Source organism: Musa acuminata, chromosome BXJ1-3 (genome assembly GCF_036884655.1).
Source record: "Musa acuminata AAA Group cultivar baxijiao chromosome BXJ1-3, Cavendish_Baxijiao_AAA, whole genome shotgun sequence".
Taxonomy (NCBI): domain Eukaryota; kingdom Viridiplantae; phylum Streptophyta; class Magnoliopsida; order Zingiberales; family Musaceae; genus Musa; species Musa acuminata.
In genome coordinates this window covers 4,558,732-4,586,145 of record NC_088329.1, presented here as the reverse complement: position 1 = coordinate 4,586,145, position 27,414 = coordinate 4,558,732, and the positions used below count along the sequence as shown (strand labels likewise).

The following is a 27,414-nucleotide window of genomic DNA, read 5'->3' as shown; positions in this document are numbered from 1 at the left end:
ATTTTGCTACAAATTGTAAGCATAAAATCATGATTATGCTATTATTATGTGAAAAACTTTAATACTAAAAATTAAAATGAAATAACAATAGATCAAATATACAATGTGTACATTTCGATGTCATTTAGAAAACTTTTATCTAATTTGCAAGTGCACCATCATTGGATCTCAAAGTTACATCGATGCCGATATGTAAAGAAAACTAAACTCGTCTTCTTTTTTGTTCCTATTTTTTATAGAAACACTATGAGCAATGAATTAAGGACAATGAGAGACGAGAGAAGATCTATAATTTCTAATAACTTCATATGATTATGGAGAGATGATAGTAGATCTATAATCTCTCAATAACATCATGTCATGTATCTATTTGAGTCTTATCTATTTATACGTGAGAAAAAAATTATCTAAGATAAGTAATTATCCGATACTCATCAATTTTGGAGGAGAGGACATGGTTGATTTGTTTTATTGCTCTTCGAAAACTGACTTGGATCATTTGGTTAAGCTCGAGTTATATCATAATACTGTAGCTTTTGCTTTTATGTACCCTTACGTCCAGCTCGACAAGGATCTTTTGTTGTTACAATGAACATTTGAGATCAACGCTTGTTGCTTATCGAATTGCATTGTTCTATTTTCACCACTGCCAACTTTTAGAAGATGCTTTGGACGATACTAAGATTTTGCATGACGCTATGTTGTTGTCTTCCCCTGGAAAATAAATATTTTCATGATGTATTTAGTTGCTAGTAACCATGTAAGTATGGCAGTTTAGTGGAGCACAAGTCTTAGTAGATTGATGACAGTGTGAAGAATTCTGCCAAAGTATCTTGGCCATGAGGCCTGGAAATGTGGCTTATTATGTAAACCTATTACAATTTTCTGTGACAAAAAGCCTTGGGTTATGGGTTTCCCAAGATGATCGATTGAACCCACCCATATTTGTTGCTTGGCTTAGTTTCCTTTAATCATGGGCCTTACATTAAATGGAAAGAATGATACTGTGCCATTGGTTATCACACGCCAAATTACCATTACGACGGATACCATTTTACAAAATCGTGCCACGGAAGAGTTGCGAGCTTGCTTGGAGATGATTTTACATGGTCTCTGATAGAAAAGGTAACTCAAAAATATTCGTACGAATATTTTTGAAAGCTCATAAGGTAGTTTGGATCGATTACAAATTGACTTCTCTATGAAATATTCGTAAAAATATTCTCGAAAGTTCAGAGGATAGTTCGTATCAATTACAAACTAACTTAGTGAAATATTCGTAAGTTTATTCTTGAAAGCCCAAAAGACAATTCGAATCGGTTACAGACCGACTCCTTTTGTGAAATATTCATAGGAATATTTTTCAGGAGGATTGTATTGGTCGATTATAAATAAATTATCTTGCCCATGAGATCTTTGTAGGATATCATTTCTCCTTAAGGTTAATATAAAAATATATCCTAAACTCTAGATTAGCAAAGAGAAAATAGGTGGACCTCGACTTAACCATCGAAGAGATCACTCGAGAAGCCATTTCTGATCTCGATCTTTATGCAGGTAACAAGTTTGGAGAGATTATTTTCTACTTCAAACAACTCCTTGTATATGGATGAGAGCCACGTTGTACTGACGACAACATCAATAACATTTTTTCCCTAATAATATTATATGTTATTTTTGGTTGAAACTATGACCAATAAGAGTTAATTGGATGTAACTTGTAAACTCGAGTGAGATTTACAACCAAATATATGAGTTGCAACTCTTCAAATTAATGGACAACAGAAAGAAATTTTTTGAAATTTTGATTCAGTTAGAGATACTTTTGCAGGGTTTATTTGTTATAGTTAATTTCTTAAGCCTTCTTGTTGTAAATGGATAGTCGGATCAGTGTATGCTTAATCCTGCAACTATTTCTCTGGTCAAGTTTTGATAGTCCATGACATGACATAGTGACATTGCTCAAATAATTGCCATCTGCGAACATTATTACTCTTTTCCTTTCCAGAAAAACAGATCATCATTGTGCCGCAGCCAATTGTGGATGGTTCTTTGTGAAGATGTTGATGACAACAAGATTAGGCTGCTGCAATGTGGTGTTGCTAAACAAGCACTACTGTAGTCATTTTTACATCCCTACTGGTTGCACTATGAATATAAAGTGCCCATTGCATAAGTTAGAGCTAAGATAAGTCAAGTCAATATATTGTACTAAAGCATGTTAGTCATCTTCTAATCATTATCTTTGGTTATGATGTGCATATAATAGCTATTACTTGATTGTTAGTTAAAACTACAAGTGACAACAATACTCCTTAAAATCTTATTATGATTACATAAACATTAAAAGTATTTGAAGTATTTTATATGTTTATGTATCTTTTAAGTTTAAACTAACTAAAATTATCTATAGCTACCCTCAATTTTCTAAATGGATGTCAATCACTGGAATATATATACAAATATATCAAAGATCCAAGTGTTTGAAGGAATTTATATGCTACATGAATACATAAGGGAAAAAACCCTATTTCCAAACCTCCAAAAGGCTAACATCATTCAAAATTCAAACATCTCTGTTCTAACAATGAAATTGATAGTTGGTTAAAGCAGATCTCCAAATACCAGAGAGCACAAAGATTTTCAGGGCAAAGTACAAAAATCACTAGCTATTGAGGGATAGCAGCTATTTTAAATTGGGAATATTGACTTGCTCATTACTTTGATATTTCAAGTTACCTAATGAGTGAAAATAGAGATGCATCAGTTCTTAGGTTGATGATGCAAGAACCATCATGTAATTGAGCAATCTGAAATAGGATACCAAGTAATAGGTCCACAGGGTTCAATCTAATAGCCTTTCATCATAGTTTCCATCTACAACATCTACAGAAGATGCTTCCTATATATTATCCACTAGGAGGAATGTCAAGTATCTAAGGGCTCTTTTGTCACCATGTAAAAGCTGAAAGAAAACAATGAGATGGTCTCTATATTTATGTTAGTATTGGAATGTTTCAATGGACTTGACTCAATGAAATTAATACATTAAAACATTTGAAGCCCACACTATTCTAAGTACAAAAAATGCCCTTGAAGTTTTTAGTCATCAGAGAATAATGCAATTACATCTCTTTGCAGCTTGCACATTTGAAATTTGAATCGAGATCAATATAAGAATAATTGTTTTCCTCAACAGGTTTCCATCAGATGCAGATTGAATACCAAAAACACAAAGAAAAACTCAGTTGCAATATAAAGTCTGTCAAAAAGATGATATTTCGAAGGAAATAAACAAGAATGGTGAATTGTCAGCTCAATGGTTGTTGAATCTTAAAGAGAGTGTGAACCAGACAAGTCAATTGATCAGGTTAATTAGAGGAAGAACCTGGTTTATTCAATCTGGATTATCTTAGAGTTCATATACTTGAACTTGCATATCTCCTTGAAGAAATCATCAGCTGCCTCATGGCAGTTCTTCATCTGTGAGATTCTAATAGCCATCCTCCGCAGCTTCACACTGTACCTCAGCAGCGACTCAAGGGTGTTCAGCTTCTGCTCCGCATTCAGTGGAGACCTCACAGTGATGACAACCTCTTCCAAGCAAGGAATCATGAACCGCGAGTCCAACTGCAATCGCAAAAGTTTTAGGTGAGGATTGCCGATTGTTTGAAGTTACAAGCAATCAAAATGGGGTCAATTAATAACTTACATTTTTCAGGCTGTTCTTCTGGCACAAGGCTGCAAAGAGTGCGCCATGAATCTCGAACTTGCGCAGCTTGGGATGGTTGTTGAAGAATTCGACCAAGTCGATCTCTGGGAAGGGTTGAAGCGTATCAAAATCGCCACAAAACTCGATCTTCATGACAAGGTGCTGCACCTCGCTTGCACATTGGAGTATGGAGCTGACGGCATTCCAGCTCCATTGAACTCCTCGAAGCGACATGAACTCTAGGTCTGCTAGCTTCCACATATCGACCTTGTATACCCTACCTAGACGTGCAAAGTGATTTGCTCAATCCATTGAAACAGATCATCAAACACCAAGCGAGCGTGCAAAGTGTCTCTGGTTTTGTGGATTCACCTGCATTTTTGGCGATGCAGAGCCTCCGTATACGATGGTTCTGCTCGACTCGGATCCAGCTGAAGCCTTGGATCTCCAGGACCTCAAGCCTCGGCGAGCTCATGTGGAGGGAGGAGTTCCCTGGGCCCAAGAAATCGAGCCGGCATCTCTCCAGCCGCTGCAGCTCGATGGAGACCGCGCCGACCCCATCGCACCCGAGCAACGCCAGGTCGGTGAGGTTGGGGCAAGCATGCACCGTGTCCCTTAAAGCCGCGTCGCGCAGCGTCGCCCCGATGATCTCCAACGTGCGCAGCCGCGCGAATGAGCTCCAGTTTGGCGGCCTCGTCAACGAGACGCCCCACAACTTCAAGGTCTCCAACCCCCGGACGACGCCGATACAGTCCAGCTCGTTGGCCGGGTACTCCCCGTCGGACGCCGCCGCCGCCGCCTTATCCGCGACACCGTCCATCCGGAGCTCTAAGAGGCGGAGGGATCGGCAACGGAGGGCGAGCCAGGACGCAAGAGCCGCGGAGGAGAACGGGCAGTAGATGACGAGCTCCTCAAGGCAAGCGGCGGCGGCGATCATGCGTCCAATGGTGGCGTCAGCGTCGGCGTGGCGCAGGACGCCATCAAACGAGTTGCGGGGAAAGTAGAGGGAAGGGATGTAGGGGACGGCCTCCTTCCAGCTCTTGGAGACGCAGGTGCAGGCCGCGATGTCGCGCGCGTTGCTCAGCAAGGATAGTATGTGCTCCACAATCTCATCCGGCACCGAGTTCATCCTCGGAGAAGGATCTGCAAAGGACAAACCAAATATCAAACCGTTGCTTGATCCACCAAATCCCATCTCTTATAAAAGAAGCACGCAACCACAGCGACGTCAGGTTAATGCTCGAGGAAATGCCCCAGAGAGACAATGAATTGCAACCACAACAAATGCAAGCAGCCACCACCACTCGAAGCGCCGAATCAAAAACCGACAAAACAGGGGACAAATTCAGAGATCCACAACACCATCAAGCACGCAACGACTAGAAAATCCGCATTGGTACATGTAACACGAAAACCAGCGAAATCAGACCTTGTGTAGAGCCTGCTTCGATCGAAAGCAAATACACGAATAGGTCTGTAATCTGCGTCTACCAGATTACGAGTGAGAGAAAGAGGGAGGTGATCGACTGGAGATGGGCGTAGAGAGTCGTTCTGATCGTCGTCGTCGTCTTCTTCTTCTTCTTCTTCGGGGGATGGTGGTGGGGGTGGAGTATATAATAAGAAGAAGACGGGGGAGAGGAAGGGGGAGGGAGACGGCGGCAGGCGGTGGGATTCAGGATTGGAGTGCGGCCGATTCAAATTTTAAATGGGGGCGAAACGAAAAGGGTTGGAGCCTCGGGGGAGTGGGGCCCGAGGGATGTCCTATTATAGCACACGCAGACAGATGAAGAAGGAGAAGAGAGAGAGAGAGGATCGGGTTTGGCCCGCTCATTTTAGGCTCTTTCGAAAAGCTGGACGTTAGGGTCAGTTGGGTCAGTGTGAGAGAGAGAGAGAGATGGATTTGAAGTTTGAAACGATGGGGAATCTCTGATACAGCAGAATCTTCAAATGATGTGAAACGAGGAAATCTCATTAAATTATAGGGAATACGATTTGAAGGTGTTGATGGATAATATTGAATATTATCATAAATATATTAGTAATTTACAAATTTCTTAATATAAGAATTTTTAGGGAAGGGGATAAGAAAGCAAATTGGTGGTTATGCATATTTGTGATAGGCCTCATGATTTTTTGTATTTAATATTTTGTATTTCTTCTCTTTTGCATTAAAAAAACTTCGAAACTTTTTTATTTTTTTAGACCAATTGATTGTTGAACGAGAATTAGATCCGCTCACCCTATGGAAAGGAGTTAGTAAAATACAAATGAATCTAAATTTTATTTTGGGTGGAAGTCGCCTCCAAAATCATCTATTCTATTCATATTTTTTATCCTCGATTTGCCTATTTTGATACTTCCTCAGTAGCATACCTCAGTTTTTATTCGCGAATGATATCAAGTGAGTATAAATTAACTTACATGTCAACAAATAAAATCATGCATGAATCTATCTTCAAGAGCTATATTATTTTTTTCACAAGTATTTAATATATATTACAATTGATAGTCGACTACCTAACTTTGTTTAATATTATTCTATGACTCAGTATATTATAGACCATTGAGGAAGTTTTTCTTTTTAAGCACGAATGCCAAAATAGAATTTAAAGGAAAGATCCATAATACTATGTTGGTAAAAAATCATGCACATGATCAACTATGCGTATGATATATAAGGCAGATATCAATATATAGGAATACAAAAAAAGTATATGAAAAATCATGCATATAAATTAGATATTTGATAAATATGATGTTTGTAATTGATAAGCAGATAAGATTTCCTCAAGGCAGTTGAGGAAATCTCTCAGCAGTTGAGAAAAATCCTCCATGCTGAATGTGTATAACCTCCCTACTGAGTGTGTATAACCTTCAAGAGCTCACTATCAAAATGTATTAGGCAATTATATCTTATACATTTCATAGTTTCTTCTACAATTTCTATCTTTCTATCTTCTTCGTTTAATATCTATGGTATCAGAGCAGTTTGCCTAGAGCAAGTCCTCTTCGGAGTCCGACCATCCCTCTCGTGGCGACGTCTCCGCCCCTCAGCCGTAGCCATTCGCTGCAGCCTACTGCAGCACTTGTGGCTGCTAATATCAGATCCGTGGGCAACGCTCCTAAAGGAAGCACAGTCACGACCTTTGTTTCTACCGCCGGCTACTGCTCCCTTGCCAACCGAAGTCTTCCGCTGAAAACTCCGCTGCTCTTCCGGCCACCAAACTCCAATACTGCATTACTGCAACTATCTCCAACCTTGCAGATTTCTCCAGCATCGCTGCAGAAAATCGCTGCAAGCTGCAGAGATTTCTTTCACCTCGCTACAACAATCTCTCCTGCATTCTGAATCGCTGCAGCCTACCAGTGCCTCTGGAAGAAGCAGCAGCCCTCTTCGGCATTGCATACAGCTACTCTTCTACATCTGACGTCTTCATCATCTACCTCCCGCCACAGCCATCACTGCCTTTCTTACTGCAGATTGCTCGCCCATCACTGCAGTTCATCGCGCTGTAGCCTCCTCTGCAGCGCATCGATCTGCTTTTCTCCTCCTCTCTTCCTCCTATATCTTTACATCTTCTATAAAGATCATTTGACCCGCCACAAAATATCTGGGATGTCTTCATTTTCCTCTTCCGATATTCCTGTCCCTATTTCTGCAGGGACTCTGAGCACTTCTCAAAGTCTTATCACCATCAATGCTGCAGCACTCATTCCCTTCAAATTATCCAAAGGCGACAACTACGCATCTTGGCGGGCACAACTTTCTAATGTTTTATTTGGCTATGATCTCCTAGGTTACGTTGATGGCTCTCTCCAGTGTCCACCTGAAATGATCAACATCCCAGGCGAACCCAATCCAGTGCCAAATCCAGCCCACCAACTATGGTTACGTCAAGATCGCCTCATCCTCCAAGCTATTCAAGCTTCCGTTGCTGGATCCATTGCCCCGCTGATATCCTCATGTACGACTGCTGCAGAAGCATGGTGCAAATTACAAACAACTTTGGCAAATCGCTCGCGTACTCGCATGCTCGGACTTCTCTCCAATCTGATGAAAATGAAACAAGAGGGAAGTACTATTGCTGATTATCTACAAAATATCAAAGTTATCATCGATGATTTAGCTTTGATAGGTCATTCTCTCAGCGATGAAGAAGTCCTAATCCATACCCTCAATGGCCTAGGAGGCGAGTACAAAGAACTGACAGCAGCACTTCGGGCACGTGACTCACCAATATCATTCGAAGAACTTTATGATAAGTTGATCGACTATGAGACGTACTTGAAGCGTGATGATAAGTTGCCCGGACCACCTATTACAGCTCAGGTCAATCAAAAATCCAAGAGGAAGAGCAACCAGTACAATAAGCACGTCAACAACGATTTGGCTAAGCTGCCTCCTAGCCTTATGGGGCCCAGACCAAACCCTCCTTATCCATATCAAGGTGGTAACTTTCATAATACTCAGCCGTCGCGTCCTGACTTCACAGGCCGCCAACGAGTTGTTTGCCAACTATGTGATAAAGTTGGACACTCCGCGAAAGTCTGTCGGTCTCGTCCCAGACTCCCTACTCCATCACAGTGGCCTCAGGCGAATTTCATGGCTACTCCAACTCCTACTCAACCTAATTGGATTGTGGATTCGGGCGCCTCTCATCACATCACCTCTGATCTTCAAAACTTGTCCATCCACAACAACTATGACGGAAATGAAGATATCATCATCGGTGACGGTAAAAGAATTCCTATTACTCATTCTGTTTCCTCAACGCTTAGTTCACTTACCACAACCTTTACACTCGATGATGTTCTGTGTGCACCTAACATTAAAAGAAACCTCATTTCCGTTTCTCAATTCTGTAAACAAAATAATACATCAATTGAATTCTTTCCTAACTTTTTTTCTTGTCAAGGATTTGAGCACGGGGGCATCCTTGGTCCAGGACCAGAACAAAGATAACATTTATGAGTGGCCATCCACTTCACAAATTACCCTTCCTACTGCTCACTCCTCAATCGCAGCTCCGGTTGATGTATGACATCGTCGTCTTGGTCATCCCTCCCCTTTTATTCAGTAAAAATTACTTTCTCATTATTCTCTTCCTACCTTGAAAATCAATAGCACTATTAATCATTGTGATGCTTGTCTTTGCAATAAAAGTCATAAACTGCCTTTTGGGACAACCTCCATTTCTTGCTCTAAACCATTTGAAATCATTTATACCGACGTGTGGGGCCCTGCCCCAATTCCTTCTTTTGACAAGTTTCGTTTTTATGTCATTTTTGTAGACTATTTTACTAAGTACACATGGTTATATCCTCTCCATCATAAGTTTGATGTTTCTACAGTATTTACCAACTTTCGAAAGTTGGTCGAGAATTTTTTTCAATCTTCCATTAAAACAGTTTACTCTGATGGTGGAGGCGAATATCAAGCCCTCACATCCTGTCTCTCTGCTTGTGGTATACAACACCTCAAGTCACCCCCACATACTCCCCAATTGGTTGGTTCTGCCGAACGCAAACATCGGCATATCGTTGAAACTGGTCTCTCCCTTCTACATCAAGCATCCATACCACCATATTTTTAGTCAGTAGCTTTTCAAATTGCAGTTTATCTCATTAATCGTATGCTCACTCCAGTCTTACAATACCAGTCACCATTTGAAAAATTATTCCACAAACTTCCAAACCTTCATAAACTCAGAGTTTTTGGCTGTTTATGTTATCCATGGCTCCGTCCCTATGCGTCACATAAGCTAACACCACGATCTAAGCCTTGCACTTTTATAGGCTACTCTCTTGAACATAATGCTTTTCGATGCTATGAATCCCAAACTAAAAAGGTCTTTATATCACGTCATGTTATCTTTGAGGAGTTTGTCTTTCCTTTTCAAAATAATCCTACCATGCAAACTACTCCGATAAACATACATCACTGGAATATCCCTCCGATCTCATCACACGAACCTCCAATGACACCGTCTAGTCCTTACTCTCAAGATTCACATACTACTATTACTCCAGTTCAACAGCTTCTCACTCCCTCTATTCCTCCACTCCCTTCCTCACAAGTTTCCCCTATTAATTAAGTCATACCCTCGGCAACATTGCCACTGGCTTTACCTTCTCCTAGATCTAGTGACATTGTTGTGCCGACGGTTGGCCCGGTCCATGACAGTGACTCGCCCTCGGCTATACCACCAACACAATCTACCACTTCCACCCCCCTAGACATCCAATGACAACACGCTCCAAAAGTGGTATTTTCAAACCACGTCAAGTCCTTGACTTACATGCTATAACAAATTCCTCCACTGAGGCCAGTGAACCCACTACAATCACTCAAGCTCAAAAATCTTCTCACTAGCGTAAAGCCATGTGTGACGAATATGATGCTCTCCTCCATAACTCTACATGGACCTTAGTACCCTTTCATCACACATAAAATATCATCGGGTGTAAATGGGTCTTTCGAATTAAGCGGAACCCAGACGGATCCGTTGCCAGATACAAAGCACGTCTAGTCGCCAAAGGGTTTCATCAACGACCTGGTGTCGACTTCACAGAGACATTTAGTCCCGTTGTTAAACCCACAACAATCCGTCTTATCCTGAGTTTGGCTATCTCAAAGGGCTGGCACATACGACAATTGGATGTTAACAATGCCTTTTTACAGGGGTCACTTACTTAAGATGTCTTTATGCAACAACCTCCTGGTTTCGTTCATCCTCAATATCCGAGGCATGTCTGCAAACTTCAAAAAGCTATTTATGGACTTCGTCAAGCTCCAAGGGCTTGGTATAACGAGCTTGGCTCGTTTTTGACCTCAATTGGCTTCATCAATTCAAAGTCTGATACCTCGTTATTCATTTGCCAGCACAATGGAAGCATAATATATCTTTTAGTATATGTGGATGATATTATTGTCACAAGAAATGATCCTTTGAAGACTCAGGCATTTCTAAAGCACTTGGCCGATCGATTCTCCCTCAAAGATCTAGGAACTTTAAGCTACTTTCTGGGAGTGGAAGCAACATTTACATCTTCAGGTCTCTTCCTATCACAAAGAAAGTATATTCAAGATTTATTATCAAAGGCAAACATGCAGGATGCGAAAGAGGTTACAACTCCTCTTTCTACCAGTGAATCACTTAAATTATGTGATGAAAGTCCTGCTACAGATTCGACTCAGTATCGACAAGTCCTTGGCTCCTTACAGTACTTGGCTCTCACCCGTCCAGATATTTCATTTGCCGTCAATAAGTTATCGCAATTCATGCATCGACCATCTACTACGCATTGGTCTGCGGTCAAATGAATTTTACGGTATCTTAAAGGGACTCTTAATCATGGCATTTTTCTTCGCAAAAATACTTCACTCCATCTCCATGCCTTTGCTGATGCTGATTGGGCAGGGAACTTTGATGATAGAACATCTACGTCCGGATACATTGTCTTCCTTGGAGCTACTCCAATCAGTTGGAGTTCTAAAAAACAAAAGACGGTTGCACGATCTACAACTGAAGCTGAATACCGTGTCGTCGCCACCGCCGCTGCTGAACTCAATTGGGTCACAAATTTGCTCAAGGAACTCAATGTCAACTCCACGGTTATTCCTACAATATATTGTGATAATATTGGAGCTACTTATTTATGTGTCAATCCAGTGTTCCATTCCCGCATGAAATACATAGCCATCGACTTTCATTTTGTGCGAGATCAAGTTGTCAGACATCAACTCCGAGTTTCTCACGTACATACAGCAGATCAACTAGCCGACTCACTCACAAAGCCTCTCGCCCGTAAACTATTTTCATCTCATCGGTCCAAGATCGGCATCCTTGATGGAAGCTCAATCTTGTGGGGGCATGATAAGCAGATAAGATTTCCTCAAGGCAGTTGAGGAAATCTCTCAGCAGTTGAGAAAAATCCTCCATGTTGAATGTGTATAACCTCCCTACTGAGTGTGTATAAATGGCTAGAGCTCATTATCAAAATGTATTAGGCAATTATATCTTATACATTTCATAGTTTCTTCTACAATTTCTATCTTTCTATATTCTTCGTTTAATATCTATCAGTAATGATCAGTGGACTAATATTGTTCGTGCTCTTATGTAAAATAATATACAAAACCAAATATGTATGTATTCATATTAATCACTATAGTGTAGTTGGATACATGATGATTTACCCTCTCGATAGTAAATAAAAAGGCATCACTGCATGGAATAAGTTCTTTGTCTACTAATTATGAGCAGAGAAAACTCATATTATATTTTCAAAATTGAATGAAGAAATCATTCAATCATCATAATTGATGTTTCTCTAATCTTCGAAGGAAATTATCCAAGCAGGCCTAACTATTTTTATAAATAAATAATCAATTCCTACTATAACTCTTCTCACACGTAACACTTCTCACTTATACCACATTTAACTTGGATGGGTTACCGTACACTAATTCACTTTTAATTTGTTTGAGATCTTAATAATTTTGTATGTTAAATTAGTTTGAGATTTTACTTATTTTTGGATTTTAAAATTGCATGAATTATGATGGCATTAATGTAGTTATTCATGAAATCATGTTAAATGGATTTTATGAAAATTTATTTTTTTTAAAAAATATATTTAATTATTATTTTAGTTTTAATTAATTTTATAGTATATATGATCGAGAACGATTCATCTCGCACGTATAATCAAGGCATTACTCATCCGATACAGTCATATGCTGTCTAACTTGAAAAGTCGGGTATCCCAAGCCTATCGAATTGATTCAACCCATGTGACAAGACATTACTCCTCCGATACAGTCATATGCTGTCTAACTTGGAAAGTCAAGTACCCCAAGCCTATCGAAGCGATCCAACCCATGTGACACGACCTGTGAGGCCTAGCTCATCTAGGCAGATTGTTATGCCGACACTCATCATCCGTCATATGGCTTAACTCATGAGACAACTTATGTGGACCAACTCATGAGTCATAGCTAATAAAGATCAATCAGTGATATTTATATCGTGAGGCCCATCTCGCCTTTGTGGAAGAAGTCGATTTGTAACAAAATAATCTTATATATTTATATATGCATTTACAACTTGATTTATAAATTGTTCAGAATATAATATCTTAAATTAGTTTCCCTAGTAAGATTCTCACTTCAATTAAGTGTTTCCGGCGGACAAAAAAAAAAAGAATTACATGAGGTTGTATTTATTGAAATGATTGGACAGAGAGGTAATAATAGATACTAATATCGAATGTCTCATTTAATTTAATTAGTAAAGATCTTGATAACTTATGGTAAGATTTTGAGCTTAAATTATACTTTCGTTGCATACCTTTTTGTCAAAAAAAAAAAAACACTAATATTACAATTATAGTGAAGTGGTAGTGAGGAGCTGCACAGAATTCCTTATTTCTGTTCTTACCTCCCCTGTGGGTGCCTTTGACCACAAGATTCTTGTCATTTCCCTTGATGGAGTGACCGAGAGCCCATACCACTCCAAGATGAAGTGATCGACAGCCGAGATGCCAAATCCATTGAATCGGCTTCTGAGAACACAAATGCAACATCATCTGTCAGGTCGTCGGTGCCGTCGAGATACTGCGTCACCTGACTCATGGTTGGCCGCGCTTCAGGGATGGACCGAGAGCAAAGCAGCCGAAGCCTCAGCACCAGCTTGATCTCCTGCTCCGGGTACAACCCACCCAGTCTTGGATCCACAACCTCCAGTAGTTTGTCCTCCATGTGGCATTTTCTCACCCACTCCATCAACACCAGCTCACTCGGCGGAGCAGTAGGCTGTATCGGCCTCCGGCCGCAGGCCCCTTCGAAGAGCAGTATGCCGTAGGCGAACACGTCAGAACTGAGAGCAGCCCTGCCGGCGTGGCACATTTCCGGCGGGATGTATCCAAGAGTTCCCGCGACATGGGTTGTGTGAGGATTCTCTCCATGCTCGTGCAGTCTGGCGAGGCCGAAATCACCCAGCCTTGCGTTCATGTCGGCGTCCAGTAGCACGTTGTTGGACTTGATGTCTCTGTGGACGACCACTTGCTCCCATTCTTCGTGCAGGTAGAGGAGGCCGAAAGCTATGTCCTTGAGGATCTTGAACCTCTGGTTCCAATTCAGTTGCTGGCTCTTGTCGTTGTCGTAGAGGAAGGTGTCGAGACTCCCATTGGGCATGACGTCTTAGACGAGGAGGAGGTCCTCGTTCCGCTTGCACCGGAGCTGCACCATGTTCCTATGCCTCATCCGGCCTGATCTCGGTTATGAACTCTCATGCTCAATTGAGTTACTAATTTTTCATATTATATCTTAATCTACTCTTATAATATATTATGATAATATCGGTACCATCTATCTATATTCCAAGTGCTCCACTCACATTAAACATATTATTATCAATTTTTATTTTATTATAGATCAAGTTATCTAAGGTTAATTATATGTTTCTCACATGTATACTTTTAATCAATTAACTGATTCTTTCACAAAACCTCTTATTTACATAATATTTCAATTACATCAAAATTCAATCTTTAATAAAAATTCAATCTTATGGAACATAATAAAAAATCATGACAAAAGCAAATATAGAATAATAATTCTATATTCCTTACATACTATAATCCTCGATAGGATCAATCACGATTATATATATATATATATATATATATATATATATATATATATATATATATATATATATATATATATATATATATAATTTTAACATATGATTGAGAAAATTTCTCTTTAATTTGTGTTGTCACCACAATATTCATTCACGAACAGAATGAATGAAAGCAAGCGACGATAATTTATAAGCAGTACAATGATCAGTCCAAAGACCAGGAACCCCACGATAACCCCTACTGCGGTCTTCAGCTTACTGGTTGTTGAAGCTGTTGATGCTTCCTTTTGCCTTGGGGGAAGGGGCAGCTGAGATGGATCGAGGTTCGACGCGACTCCATCCGTGCTGAAGCTCCAACCCAAGATATAGTGGTAGCTTGTGAGATTTCCGGTTGCGGCGGAGAATCCAACGTACATGTACTCCTCGAAGATTGGCGATAGATCGATGGCGTGCGATATGAGAGGGCGGCGTGGTCTGGGGAGCCGCAGCGGAGCGATGGTCACGTTCAGAATGCTTGTGGAACCGTTGTAGTCGATCCAGGCCTGGTTTGGCTGCGCACTCAGCAGTTCTACGGACACCTTATTGCCACCATCTGCGAAATAGGCGGCGGGCTTTGCGACATTTGATTCGAGGCTGTTGACGTCCACACCGATATGGTTCTTATCGATGTCATTGAATGGTCCAGTGGCCTTCACCGTGTCGAATTCTATGGCAAAGAGATGATTGGAGAAATTGCCATTGTTCTGGGTGCTGAGGAGTCCAAGGAACTGGCCATCCTCAGCTCCAGGCAGGGTTTTGGAGGTGGCAACCACAAAGGCCAGGCCATCGCCGCCACCGCCATTAACAGTGACGATGTCGAACACGAAGGTCGTGCTGAATGAGGCGGCAACGGATCGGTTGTGAAGCATGTGCACCGGAGAAGAAAGAAAAGCATGACCTATCTGTCTCTTGCTGTCATTGGTCAGCTGGAGAACTCCATTGGAAGTGATAAGGGCCGAGGCATCCAAGCTCAAATTAGCAGCTTCTTTGAACCCATTGAAGAGGAACTCGGTGGCCAGAGTTGGAGAATAGATGGAGAGGAGGAGGAGGAGAAGAAGAAGACGTGGAAGGGGAGCTGGCAATGCAGGCATGCTTTGAGCAGAAGTAAGGAGGTCGTTTGCACTGATCAAAACAATATCTGCGTTCATATGCTACCTTCTGAGACTGAACAAGAAGATATAAACGGTGCTCTACGGTTGACCAGTTCGATGCATGACAATATGGATCTCCATGTCATGAAGTAGACATTTCCTTACTGCTTCCCGAATGCTGAAGCAATCAATGGTGTCCACATGAAACAGAGCCTCAGATGACATAGATGAAGACAGTCCAGATTCTTTTTTCTGCAAGACTATGCAGATTATTAGCACTGTTGAAATACTAGCAACAATTGTTAGCACTGTTTATGTGAGATTGACATCTATCTAAGCCTGGACAAGAGGGAAAGGAAGTACAGCTCAGAGACAATTCACCTAATCTTGGACAAGAGTATAAGAAAAATGGAAGTAAAAGCTAAGTGAAGGCATCAAATTATCATAAACAAAAACTATTGTATTGTCTTGTTTTGCACTTGAGACAGGTTTGGTGCTCCTGTGAATAAATTGGAATCCTGCAGAACACTCGTTTTATATGGTAGCTGGAAGCCAAAGAGACCAACATTTCATTTCATCAGATGTGAAATGTATGAAAGGGAAACCATGAAAGAATATAAGAAAAATCAAATGACCATATTTTCACTTGATTTGTGATAAGTTTTAAGTTAATGAATCATAAGGTTTAAGGCATAAACTCCCAACACAAAATGCTTAAGATCTTTAAATCCAATTAATAATATTGTAGTTCATATCGATTTAAGTCTTTATCCACAAACTAAAATATAGGAAAGATCCATAATAATATGCTAGTAAAAAATCATGCACATGATCAGCTATGTATATGATATATAAGGCAAATATCAATATATATAGTGGTACAAAAAAAGTATATGATTCAAGGATCAAGTCATACAATATGCATTCATGTAATATCATTTATAAATTTGATCAGTAATGAGCATACATCTCATGAAGCATTGGTATATAAATTAGACATTTGATAAATATCGTTCATGCTCTTATATAAAATAATATAAGTATGTATTCACACTAATCACTATAGCGTAGATGGATACATGATAGATTTATGCTCTCATTAGTAAACAGAGATACAATACTTCATAATATAAGTTCTTTATTTCCTAATGGAGAAAACTAATATTATATTTTCAAAATTGAACTAAAAAATTATTTAATCATCATAATTGATATTCCTCTAATTCTCGGAAATTATCCAATCAATACTAGCCTATCTACTTCTGTAAATGAATATTCAATCCGTATGGACCAACTCAGGAGACCTTAGCTCGCGTGAACCAGCCCAGTATGCATCGTCGAGACCCTGCGGTCCAGCCCATATTGCATCGTCGAGGCCCTGCGGTCTGTTTCAGCCCGTGTAGCCCATCTTATGAGACCCAGCCCCTGTGGGTGCCGTTGACCACAAGATCTTTGTCAGTTCCCTTAATGGAGCGACCGAGAGCCCAGACCACTCCAAGATGAAGTGATCGACAGCCGAGATGCCAAATCCATCGAATCGGCTTCTGAGAACACAAACGCAACATCATCTGTCAGGCCGTCGGTGCCGTCGAGATACCGCGTCACCTGACTCATGGTTGGCCGCGCTTCAGGGATGGACTGAGAGCAAAGCAGCCCAAGCCTCAGCACCAGCTTGATCTCCTGCTCCGGGTACAACCCGCCCAGTCGTGGATCAACAACCTCCAGTAGTTTGTCCTCCATGTGGCGTTTTCTCACCCACTCCATCAACACCAGCTCACTCGGCGGAGCAGCAGGCTGTATCGGCCTCCGGCCGCAGGCCACTTCGAAGAGCAGTATGCCGTAGGCGAACACGTCAGAACTGGGAGCAGCCCTACCGGCGTGACACGTTTCCGGCGGGATGTATCCGAGAGTTCCCACGACATGGGTTGTGTGAGGATTCTCTCCGTGCTCGTGCAGTCTAGCGAGGCCGAAATCACCCAGCCTTGCGTTCATGTCGGCGTCCAGTAGCACGTTGTTGGACTTGATGTCTCTGTGGACGACCACTTGCTCCCATTCTTCGTGCAGGTAGAGGAGGCCGAAAGCTATGTCCTTGAGGATCTTGAACCTGTGGTTCCAACTCAGTTGCTGGCTCTTGTCGTGGTCGTAGAGGAAGGTGTCGAGGCTCCCATTGGGCATGAAGTCGTAGACGAGGAGGAGGTCCTCGTTCCGCTTGCACCATCCTTGGAGCTGCACCAAGTTCCTGTGCCTCATCCGGCCTAAACTTGAGATCTCGGCTATGAACTCTCTTACTCCTTGTCTTGAATTGCTGGAGATCTTCTTTACGGCGACCACTTCTCCGGTGCGCCGCAGAGTGCCCCTGTAGACTTGGCCAAAGCCTCCCGAGCCGAGGAGCTCCGTATCTTGGAACCCTTTGGTTGCTTTGTAGAGCTCCTTATATGGGAACCTGTGGGGGTAATACGACTCCCAGTCCTCGAGGTTCTCAGACAGTTTCGCTTGCTTCCTTAAGTACATGAAAATGGAGATCACAAGCACTATAACGAGCAGCGTCACAATGGAAGACAACACTGCGGTCTTCAGTATGCTAGCTTTTGAAGCTGGTGATGCTTCCTTTTGCCTTGGTGGAAGGGGCAGCTGAGATAGATCGAGGCTCGACGCGACTCCATCCGTGCTGAAGCTCCAACCCATGATATAGTGGTAGCTTGTGAGCTTTCCGGTAGCGGCGGAGAACCCGACGTACATATACTCCTTGAAAATTGGCGATAGATCGATGGCGTGCGATATGAGAGGGCGGCGTGGTCTGGGGAGCGGCAGCGGAGCGATGGTCACGTTCAGAATGCTTGTGACACCGTTGTAGTCGATCCAGGCCTGGATTGGCTGCGCGCTCAGCAGATCTACCGACACCTTCTTCCCACCATCTGCGTAATAGGCGGCGGACTTTGAGACATTTGATTCGAGGCTGTTGACATCCACACCGACATGGTTCTCATCGATGTCAGTGAATGGTCCAATGGCCTTCACCGTGTCGAATTCTATGGCAAAGAGATGATTGGAGAAATTGCCATTGTTCTGGGTGCTGAGGAGTCCAAGGAACTGGCCATTCTGAGCTCCAGGCAGGGTTTTGGAGGTGGCAACAACAAAGGCCAGGCCATCGCCGCCACTGCCATTAACAGTGACGATGTCGAACACGAAGGCCGTGCTGAATGAGGCGGCAACGGATCGGTTGTGAAGCATGTGCACCGGAGAAGAAAGAAAAGCATGACCTATCTGTCTCTTGCTGTCATTGGTCAGCTGGAGAACTCCATTGGAAGTGATAAGGGCCGAGGCATCCAAGCTCAAATTAGCAGCTTCTTTGAACCCATTGAAGAGGAACTCGGTGGCTAGAGTTGGAGAATACATGGAGAGGAGGAGGAGGAGAAGAAGAAGACGTGGAAGGGGAGCTGGCAATGCAGGCATGATTTGAGCAGAAGTAAGGAGGTCGTTTGCACTGATCAAAACAATATCTGCGTTCATATGCTACCTTCAGAGACTGAACAAGAAGATATAAACGGTGCTCTACGGTAGACCAGTTCGATCCATGATAAGATGGATCTCCCTGTCATGAGTAGACATTTCCTTGCTGCTTCCTGAATGCTGAGGCAATCAATGGTGTCCACATGAAATAGAGCCCTCAGGTGACATAGATGAAGACAGTCAAGATTATTTTTTCCGCAAGACTATGCAGATTATTAGCACTGTCGAAAGACTAGCAACAATCACAGTGAAGTCAAGATGGTGAAATGTTGTCATGTGCAAAGACTAGCAACAATTGTTAGCACTTGAATGTGAGACTGACATCTATCTAAACCTGGACAAGAGGGAAAAGAAGTACAGCTCAGAGACACTTCACCTAATCTTGGACAAGAGTATAAGAAAAATGGAACTAAAAGCTAAGTGAAGGCATCAAATTGACATGAACAAAAACCATTGTATTGTCTCGTTTTGCATTTGAGACAGGCTTGGTGCTCCTGTGAATAAATTGGAATCCTGCAGAACACTTGGTCTATATGGTAGCTTGAAGCCAAAGAGACCAACATTTCATTTCAGAAGATGTGAAATGTATGAAAAGGAAACCATGAAAGAATATAAGAAAAATCAAATGACCATATTCTGACTTGATTTGTGAAAAGGTTTTTGTTTATGAATCATAAGGTTGAAGGCATAAACTCCAAACCCAAAATGTTTAAGATCTTTAGACCCAAATTAATAATATTGTACTTCAAATCGACTTAAGTCTTTATCCGCAGACTAAAATATTAAGCCAATAATAGACAAACATCAAACCCTGCTGGGGAAATTTAACTCCTTATTCACTTAGATATGGACCAAAACAAGTAGACTATAGTATACATATGAGACGTAGATCTTGTATTTGGGGTGACCACGTAGACTATAATAGTCCATCCTCTTTAGTTGATGTAAGCCCATTGATTGACCAAACCACATCGGTCTCACACGAGGTGCGGCTGCTATTTCGAATGCTCCTTTCAAACTGTTCGTTCTCTCTCCAACCTTATGCCACCTCTTCCTGTCCATGCACTCCATCAACCACTGACTTAGTGCTGGTCTTCCATTAGATCTGCTGCTCTGATGTAGGTTTTGCTCCAAGAAGAATACATCATCTTACTTACTTGACTCCTCCAAGTTGTTTTTCCTGTGGTCTCCATCCATGTCTCAAACATGTACATCCACCCACGTCGTTCCTGATGGTAGAAATCGCATGCTGAATGGCCATATGGAACCCTAACATGATGACTTGGCCTGCCTTCTTCCACTACCTACGACCCAAAGCTAATCATGCTCCCGAACCGACTTCACCTACTTTGCCACTTGCCACGCTTCAGAGTGCATCAAACACTGTCACCTTCGTCATCTTTCTTTGCTATCAAGCTTCAAAGGTAAGGGAAAAGGAGGAGTCTCACTGCACCATTGCTGCTGGAAGCTTTTCCGGTGACTCTTCATTCAAGTTAACCTCACAGTCAACCTCTGCCACCTTTGGTTCCTTCGTTACATGATTTGGACGGCCAGGATCACGCGATCACGTGTCCCACGTTGATCACGCGGGTGCCAGGGTGATGCTCCTTTGTTGCCTTTCCTACCCGTCTACGACCTACTTGTTGACCTGCCGGCCTTGTGGGTAGGCTCGTTTATGTGGAACCCAGACGTGGTCCGTCTTTAAGGCAGGTGACGGACGGTATTCTTTTGGCGTGCAAGAAAAGTTGCAGCCTGATCGACCGTCCAAAATGCTTCAAGAATCCCGCTGCGCAAGATCTAAAACGCGCGGGGATGACAGAATACTTTTTCTACCTACTTTTCAGAAACCCGATTACTTACCTGCCTTTACCGATGGAAGCAAAAGGTGGACCCCACCACGAATCAGGTACAGCTCGTCGGGCTAAAAAATCTCCGCGAGAAGCAGGTCGAGGGCTCGAGAGCGGCATCACAGCCGTCGGTTCGCAATCCTACGCAGCACCTTCGAAGCAAGATCCGTTAACTCGCGGTACCCGTACCTCCAGCCCACCGTCTTTTGTCGCCCGACCCGAAAGCCTTCGACGTTTAAATCGTTTCCCCCTCCCCTTTATTTCCTTCCCGTCTCTTCACCATGAATTCGAAAGAGTAAGAGTAGCGGTCATAAAGAAATGGAGTCGCAGAAGGGTAAGCTCACCCGGACGCAGTCCTCCCTTCTCCGCTCACCCACGGCCCGATCCTCGGTCCACAGCCTCACCTCCGCCGCTGCGGCCGATGAGGAGGACGAGAAGCCCCGCCGTCCTGTTCGCCACAACCCCCACCGCCACTACCGCGACCTCCTCCTTCTCTCCCTCCCATTCGCGTTCATCTTCTTCCTCTTCCTCTACCTCCGGGACGATTCCCCACGCTTCGCCAACCTCGTCCTCATCTTCGCCCTCGTCTCCACCGTGACGTACGCTGCCCGCCGATGCTCCGGTAGTGGCAGGGCTGCCGCCCGTCGAGCTTCCTCCGTCGACTGGTTCATCGGCGACGATGACAATCGGAAGGAAAGGAAGGCCGGCGGGAGGATCGTCCACGAGGGGGTTGTGTTCTACAGCAATGGGGATTACTACGAGGGTGAGTTCCACAAGGGACGGTGCAACGGAAGCGGCGTCTACAACTTCTTCGCCAAGGGGCGGTACGAGGGCGACTGGATCGACGGGAAGTACGACGGGTGCGGGATCGAGAGCTGGGCGCGGGGCAGCCGGTACCGGGGGCAGTACAGGCGGGGGTTGCGGCATGGCTTCGGGGTGTACAAGTTCTACAGCGGCGACAGCTACGCCGGGGAGTGGATCGGTGGGCAGAGTCACGGGGTCGGGGTGCAGACGTGCTCCGACGGGAGTTCCTACATCGGTGAGTTCAAGTGCGGCGTCAAGCACGGCCTTGGCTACTACCAGTTCAGGCAAGAATTTTGCTCACTTTAGCTTATCTCTGTAGGTTTTGGTTGGTCATATGGAACAAAGTTGGCGCCTTTGATGTCGATCGTGCGATTTCTATTTATTTAAAGAGCCTTGATTGAAGAAAGTTAGGTTTTTGTTTGTGATGGGTATGCAAAAAATTTACAGCTTTACTGTTGAACATGGTTGATGGAACAGTACATATGTTGGTGGGCACAGATCTTTAACAAGCTTGTTGCTTTCATCTCTAAAGTATTTGATTTGAGATTTTTCACCTTTTAGTGGCTGATGACTGGATTGTACAATAGGGTTTTTCCAGGTTCTGCATTTGGGAATTAATGAAATCTGCGTTTGATTTCTTTTGTTATGATCCTGTCATGACAGTGTGTCCAGAAAAGACATCCCTATCACATAAAGTCAGTTCCTTCTAATATGGGGAACTTGAAGATGAAGTCATGGATCAATTTAGATGGTAATGGCTAGGAGCTATGCTTTAATTATATCACTGAGTATGTAGGTCGATGTGGGATATAGTAATATTATTATGCTGGTTGGACTTGGTGAAATGTTCTTGCCGGTTTCAGTTATTAGAGTTTTTCTTGGTCTGCAGGCTTCTGAGAGTCTCTGCCACAAAATTTTTCCTTTTTTTTGTGTTGGAGGTGGAATATAGATATGGTTACTTTTGTTTTTGCTGATTGGTTTCTTATTTTTCTCAACTTTAATTCATGAAGTTTAAACTACTCGCAGATTTCTGGTTCATCATGATGGCTCAAGCAATGTCATTGCAAGAACTTATGGGCCCTTTTTTTTTTTGGTGAAGATATGTCTCTGATAGCCTGTCAAAAGTTCTTTTTCCCACAATTTATTTTTCTTATTTCTCCATCATGACTGATTTACTTTATTAATATAATTATTTCGAAGTGATTTTTAAGTGCAATTAAGTATGATCAGAAGATATTTGTTACCACAACTATAAACATAATTGTGGGAGATATAAATTGGCAGAAATCTTCCATCTTATTCTTTGGTTTGAAGTAATGGACTACTGATTGAAAATCTTTCATGGGTGTAGGAACGGTGATAAGTATGCTGGCGAGTACTTCGGTGACATTATCCATGGGTTTGGTGTCTATCATTTTGCTAATGGTCACTGTTATGAAGGATCATGGCACGAAGGCAAGAAGCAAGGTTTTGGAATGTACACATTTCGCAATGGAGAAGCAAGATGCGGAGACTGGGCTTCTGGGGTTCTGAAGACTCCACTTCCCCCTTCGGATCCTGCTGTCCAGCATGCAGTTCAGGTAATTGCATGCAAACTATTCTGTTTCCTTAATTCTGTCCTTCTGATGATTTTTCTTTTGCGTCGTGACAACCTAAATATTGTCCATGTAGGCTGCTCGGAAGGCAGCAGATGATTCTGTTCTGGTTCCGAGGGTGGATGCACAAGTGAATAAAGCAGTCACCAATGCAAATAGAGCAGCCACAGCTGCTCGAGTAGCTGCAATCAAAGCTGTACAGAATCAGATCCATGGCAAGTTTTGCAACATTGATGTTTAAATCCAGCAGTTGGTTCAATTGTACATTTATCTCCTAAATCTAACCGATCCCAGAGTTTGCGACCGGGAAGACAAATACTTTACCGAAGTCAGAGAGTAGGAGAGTCGCTGACAATTTTTGATCCGAGTTTCCAAATGCAAATCGTGGTGTCCCCTCTAATGTGTGTATATGAATCCGCTTGTACCTTATCAGCGAATGAGTTTAAAAACGACTTGAACGTTCTTATTGTTTTTATACTACATAAGAAAAAATGGAATCGAGCAGCGGAAATATTGATAGGATGTGTCTACTTTTGATTCTATTTGGATGTGCACATGAGCAGCAGTAACTGAATTAATCTTTTTGTTCTTGTCATGATATTTGCCTGTTGATCATGTTGTATTTTGTTCTTGGCTCTCATATGTGGTGCCCTACTTGATGTTTGAAATTGCTTCCTATTCAAATCTTTGTATGTGAAAGGAAACAATAGTACCTGTTGTCTCTTTCTTTCTTGGACATAATGTTGAATTATATATGATACCTAGTGAAACATCTTTTGATCTCACAACCAAGACAAGCTTTTTGGAATCTGCTTGTCTAATTATGTTTGCTGAGTTCATTAAACTTTGTCATTTCATTTGAATGTTTGTTGCTGACATGATGTCTGCTCTGCTAACAAGTCATCCATCATACTGATTCAAAAGTCTACCATGTTTTACATGTTCATGAGATCACTTTCTTGGTCACAACATGATCATCTTCTGCATGTGGACAGCAGTGCTCAAATAGTTAAAAGTAGCTATCAGACCATGCGAGAACGTGTAGTTTTCAGATCTTGTGGATTGGCAAACTCATTCATCAAATCTTTACAAGTTCCAAAGTAATGGTGGTTAAGAGTACATAAAACAGTGCTCTAATTGAAACTGATATTGGAATTTGGCTCCCAATACATCACTGAAAAAGCATTTGATGAAAAAACAGCATTAGATTATGGTGTACAAATCATTTGTTAAGTCAACAGAGAAGAAAAACTTCATGTTAGGAAAAAAAACAATGAAGTTGAATTGAAAAATTCTCTTGGATTACCAAAAGAAAGGAAGCTCAGACTTAACATGATAATATTATTAATCATGTCTGATCTGCTACAGAAACAAGCTGATATGTCTGAGATGACAAAAGAATTAGATGGGAATCCACAATGCTTAAACATGGACTGGCACAATATCATTTATTGATGTTTTATGTGAAAAATGGCTTTCATTACAACATTATTCTGTCCTCAAGTGATATTTCCCTTGGATGTAATCATCAAACAGGGATGAGTTGCCATTATATAGCCGATCTTCCAAGCTAATCCTTGTTTGTTCTTCAAAAGGGAACAAGCATTACATCAAAATCATACCAGCACACATTCAAATTCATCAATGTTGAAATTGTTGAGGCCGATAAAAGCCGACAATTCTGCCATTTATCTGCTGGGTTGGTCTTGCATTCATCTCTGAGTCCTGCAAGTTAAATGACAATGGTAAGAGTCTTTTTAATGGAGGAACAACTAGTTTTGCTGATAATACTTCCTGAAAATGTCGTACATATACACATGAAATGAATGACTACAATGTCACAGATCATTTAAGTAGATTGGCTTAGATTAGCCACAAACTTATAGTTTTGCATACTCTTAAATGCAGAGTTAAGATCAGAAAAACAAATGCTACTTACATCATGCACAGCTTCTCTCAGAAGGGCCACCTGCTCTCTTGACACTGTACGCACCTGCCACCAAAACAAAACCATTCATGTCATGTTCATCCAAAAATATCTCCAGCATTTACTTGATGAACTGCACATATTCCTTATATCAGACATACCTTCTTAATTATGGTCCAAACTACACCCTCAGTGCAAGGTGGAGTAGTCAAAGATCCCATATATCTGTAGTATTTCCTGCTTCCCTTCCTAATATGCCTTGGATCCACCATGCCCGCCACCTCCTCTGCATCATGCTTGTCTGCAATCTTTTTTATGTATCTCTCCAACTAAAGCATACAAAACCGACGATGACATATAAGCTAATGCAGGATTAACTAATAATTATTCCATATTGGTCTCTTGTTCTTAATGAATTGTTTCCGACTGATGAAGTTGTCACACGGTTGCATAGCCAGTAATCCTAATCCAATGAAACAATAGCTCTGCTCAAGCAAAAAGACCTTGGCGAGGAACGGATCATGGCGGCCCATCTTGTAGAGAATGCCGACGACAGCGATGTTCTTGTCAGCACTCTCATGAACCATGTGCAACTCCAAGGAGTACCTACAGTTTTGGTAGCACATCACTTGCGTGTGAGTTGGATGGGCCAGAAATGTTGCGTCCAAGGACATGAGCAATGGAAACGATTTCACGAACATAAGATTCCTTAAAATCATGGAAAATGGGTTAAATTCCTTCTGAAATCGAGACATGAAGCACCTGCGGCCATTGACGGTGTGCTCGGAGGGCGAGTGCCAGTGCAGCTGCTTCAGAGCGTACTTGGTTCCGTTGATCCATATGACTCCTGCTTCATCCTCCCATTTCAGCTTTGTGCAGCAAGAAATCATCGATTAGAGAGAAGCAATTGGTGGGAGAGAGAGATTGGGGTGGCGAGTTCTGACCATGATGTCGTGACCGCGGTTCTCGACGATGGCCATGGCCGGGCGATAGGAGCGGCGGAGATGTCCCAAGTTAGGGAGAATCCGCACTCTTTTGTGAGAGAGATCGATGGGAGACTGCATGTGGCCATCGCCGCAGGCAACCCATTCCTTGTGGATCTCTCCCCAGTGTTCCGGTCCCAGCTCGCTCCCGGTCACGTAGCTGAACTCCTTCTCATCCTCTGCGGGGAACAAACTAGCTCAGAATCATCGGAAAAAGCTTGGAATAGAGTTGCAGGTGAAGGAGAGGGGGGGAGCCAAGACACTGCATACCGACTTCTTGGGAGGCTGCCAGGGTGGACTGCAAGAGGAAGAAGGCAACAAAGCTGGAGATGACGACAAGCTTGTTCTGCTCCATGGCGTAAGGGAGATGAAGGAGATCAGAAATGGAGGGGTGGAGGTGGGTGGTGAGGTCTAGGAGGCATTAATAGCAGGAATGGTTGGAAGCTTTCTTCCTTTCATGGCAGTCCAAGAATCCCTTTTGAACAAAATAAAATCATGAATAAAGACACATGAACAGTAATAAATCATGAATTAAGATTGTACTAAATCAACTATGACAAGCAAAACATCTGCTAAAGGAAAAGAAAGCAGGACAAGAATGCAGCTTTGATGCATGCCACTCAATTGTGTCTCCCATCTGTCTGTGAAAGCATAGAAGAAATCAATTCTTTCTCATGGAAAAGATCAGAAAAAGGATGATCCTTCTACTTTGCCATTTCACGTGGCTTCTTCCCCTGTTACCTACTGATCTATCAAGCTTCCACGGAATCTTTCGCGAAAATTATAGAACAAGTCGACGGTGATCGCTTTTGCATGTCGCCCACCTACCAAAATTACATTAATATACTGCATGATGTTGATTTTTTATGGTTAAATGACACGGATTTCTTACTACATTTCATTTGATGCATCAGTGTTTGATGTAAAGACTTACTCATGCAAGAACATTCATTTCTCGTCCTCCATGCTGCTCATAAATTTGTAGCCAACTCCTTTGCTTCTATTGTTCAGGAGATGACCATTTTTTGTCTATGAAATCTGTAGAGGATCGAAAGAAAGGAGAAGAAAGAAAAGCAATTTTGATCTTAATATATTGTTGTTATTTGATTTCAATAATTAGCATTAAATTTTTTCTACATACTAATAATAGTATAATTACAGGTTTTATATTTACAACTCATCTATCGCCATATCTTTTATTTCTCCCGCATTTTCATGCCATCCATGAACAAAATGGATGGACATAAACTCTCGCTC

General features: G+C 42.2%; 4 protein-coding genes and 1 pseudogene across 5 annotated transcripts; 1 reads left to right on the top strand and 4 right to left on the bottom strand.

Annotated features, from left to right (window-relative positions):
* Positions 1-3,217: 3,217 nt before the first annotated feature.
* LOC135618069 (F-box protein At1g10780-like) lies at positions 3,218-5,520 on the bottom strand. Its single transcript, XM_065118971.1, has 4 exons — positions 5,142-5,520; positions 4,085-4,855; positions 3,713-3,993; positions 3,218-3,630 (listed from the first exon to the last, which is right to left on the bottom strand). Exons 2-4 carry the CDS (start codon positions 4,839-4,841, stop codon positions 3,394-3,396), a joined length of 1,275 nt encoding a protein of 424 aa, XP_064975043.1. The 5' UTR covers positions 4,842-4,855; positions 5,142-5,520; the 3' UTR covers positions 3,218-3,393.
* Positions 5,521-13,190: 7,670 nt separating this feature from the next.
* On the bottom strand, positions 13,191-15,667 carry LOC103978058 (L-type lectin-domain containing receptor kinase SIT2-like; annotated as a pseudogene). The gene is made up of 2 exons (XR_010495778.1): positions 14,489-15,667; positions 13,191-14,003 (listed from the first exon to the last, which is right to left on the bottom strand). The product of XR_010495778.1 is annotated as an L-type lectin-domain containing receptor kinase SIT2-like (transcript).
* An 887-nt stretch (positions 15,668-16,554) lies between these two features.
* On the bottom strand, positions 16,555-19,307 carry LOC135618063 (L-type lectin-domain containing receptor kinase SIT2-like). Its single transcript, XM_065118965.1, has one exon. The coding sequence runs from the start codon at positions 18,999-19,001 to the stop codon at positions 16,956-16,958; it is 2,046 nt and encodes a 681-aa protein (XP_064975037.1). The 5' UTR covers positions 19,002-19,307; the 3' UTR covers positions 16,555-16,955.
* A 1,795-nt stretch (positions 19,308-21,102) lies between these two features.
* LOC135618053 (phosphatidylinositol 4-phosphate 5-kinase 4-like) lies at positions 21,103-23,777 on the top strand. Its single transcript, XM_065118957.1, has 3 exons — positions 21,103-21,936; positions 23,004-23,232; positions 23,324-23,777. Exons 1-3 carry the CDS (start codon positions 21,167-21,169, stop codon positions 23,486-23,488), a joined length of 1,164 nt encoding a protein of 387 aa, XP_064975029.1. The 5' UTR covers positions 21,103-21,166; the 3' UTR covers positions 23,489-23,777.
* A 904-nt stretch (positions 23,778-24,681) lies between these two features.
* On the bottom strand, positions 24,682-26,911 carry LOC135618044 (alpha carbonic anhydrase 7-like). The gene is made up of 8 exons (XM_065118947.1): positions 26,775-26,911; positions 26,428-26,632; positions 26,119-26,336; positions 25,937-26,043; positions 25,678-25,780; positions 25,336-25,503; positions 25,187-25,240; positions 24,682-24,972 (listed from the first exon to the last, which is right to left on the bottom strand). Exons 2-8 carry the CDS (start codon positions 26,510-26,512, stop codon positions 24,889-24,891), a joined length of 819 nt encoding a protein of 272 aa, XP_064975019.1. The 5' UTR covers positions 26,513-26,632; positions 26,775-26,911; the 3' UTR covers positions 24,682-24,888.
* Positions 26,912-27,414: the final 503 nt, after the last annotated feature.

What these genes read in the sequence shown, in the direction of transcription:
- LOC135618069 (XM_065118971.1), bottom strand. Translation starts at nt 4,841, where the DNA reads ATGAACTCGGTGCCGGATGAGATTGTGGAGCACATACTATCCTTGCTG. An exon ending in CTGCATCGCCAAAAATGCAG is followed by an intron (nt 3,994 to 4,084) that starts GTGAATCCACAA and finishes TTGCACGTCTAG; the next exon opens with GTAGGGTATACAAGGTCGAT. An exon ending in AGAAGAACAGCCTGAAAAAT is followed by an intron (nt 3,631 to 3,712) that starts GTAAGTTATTAA and finishes TTGCGATTGCAG; the next exon opens with TTGGACTCGCGGTTCATGAT.
- LOC135618063 (XM_065118965.1), bottom strand. Translation starts at nt 19,001, where the DNA reads ATGAACGCAGATATTGTTTTGATCAGTGCAAACGACCTCCTTACTTCT.
- LOC135618053 (XM_065118957.1), top strand. Translation starts at nt 21,167, where the DNA reads ATGGAGTCGCAGAAGGGTAAGCTCACCCGGACGCAGTCCTCCCTTCTC. An exon ending in CTTGGCTACTACCAGTTCAG is followed by an intron (nt 21,937 to 23,003) that starts GCAAGAATTTTG and finishes TCATGGGTGTAG; the next exon opens with GAACGGTGATAAGTATGCTG. An exon ending in CTGTCCAGCATGCAGTTCAG is followed by an intron (nt 23,233 to 23,323) that starts GTAATTGCATGC and finishes TTGTCCATGTAG; the next exon opens with GCTGCTCGGAAGGCAGCAGA.
- LOC135618044 (XM_065118947.1), bottom strand. Translation starts at nt 26,512, where the DNA reads ATGGAGCAGAACAAGCTTGTCGTCATCTCCAGCTTTGTTGCCTTCTTC. An exon ending in ATGATCCGTTCCTCGCCAAG is followed by an intron (nt 25,504 to 25,677) that starts GTCTTTTTGCTT and finishes TGTATGCTTTAG; the next exon opens with TTGGAGAGATACATAAAAAA. An exon ending in TTTGGACCATAATTAAGAAG is followed by an intron (nt 25,241 to 25,335) that starts GTATGTCTGATA and finishes TTTTGGTGGCAG; the next exon opens with GTGCGTACAGTGTCAAGAGA.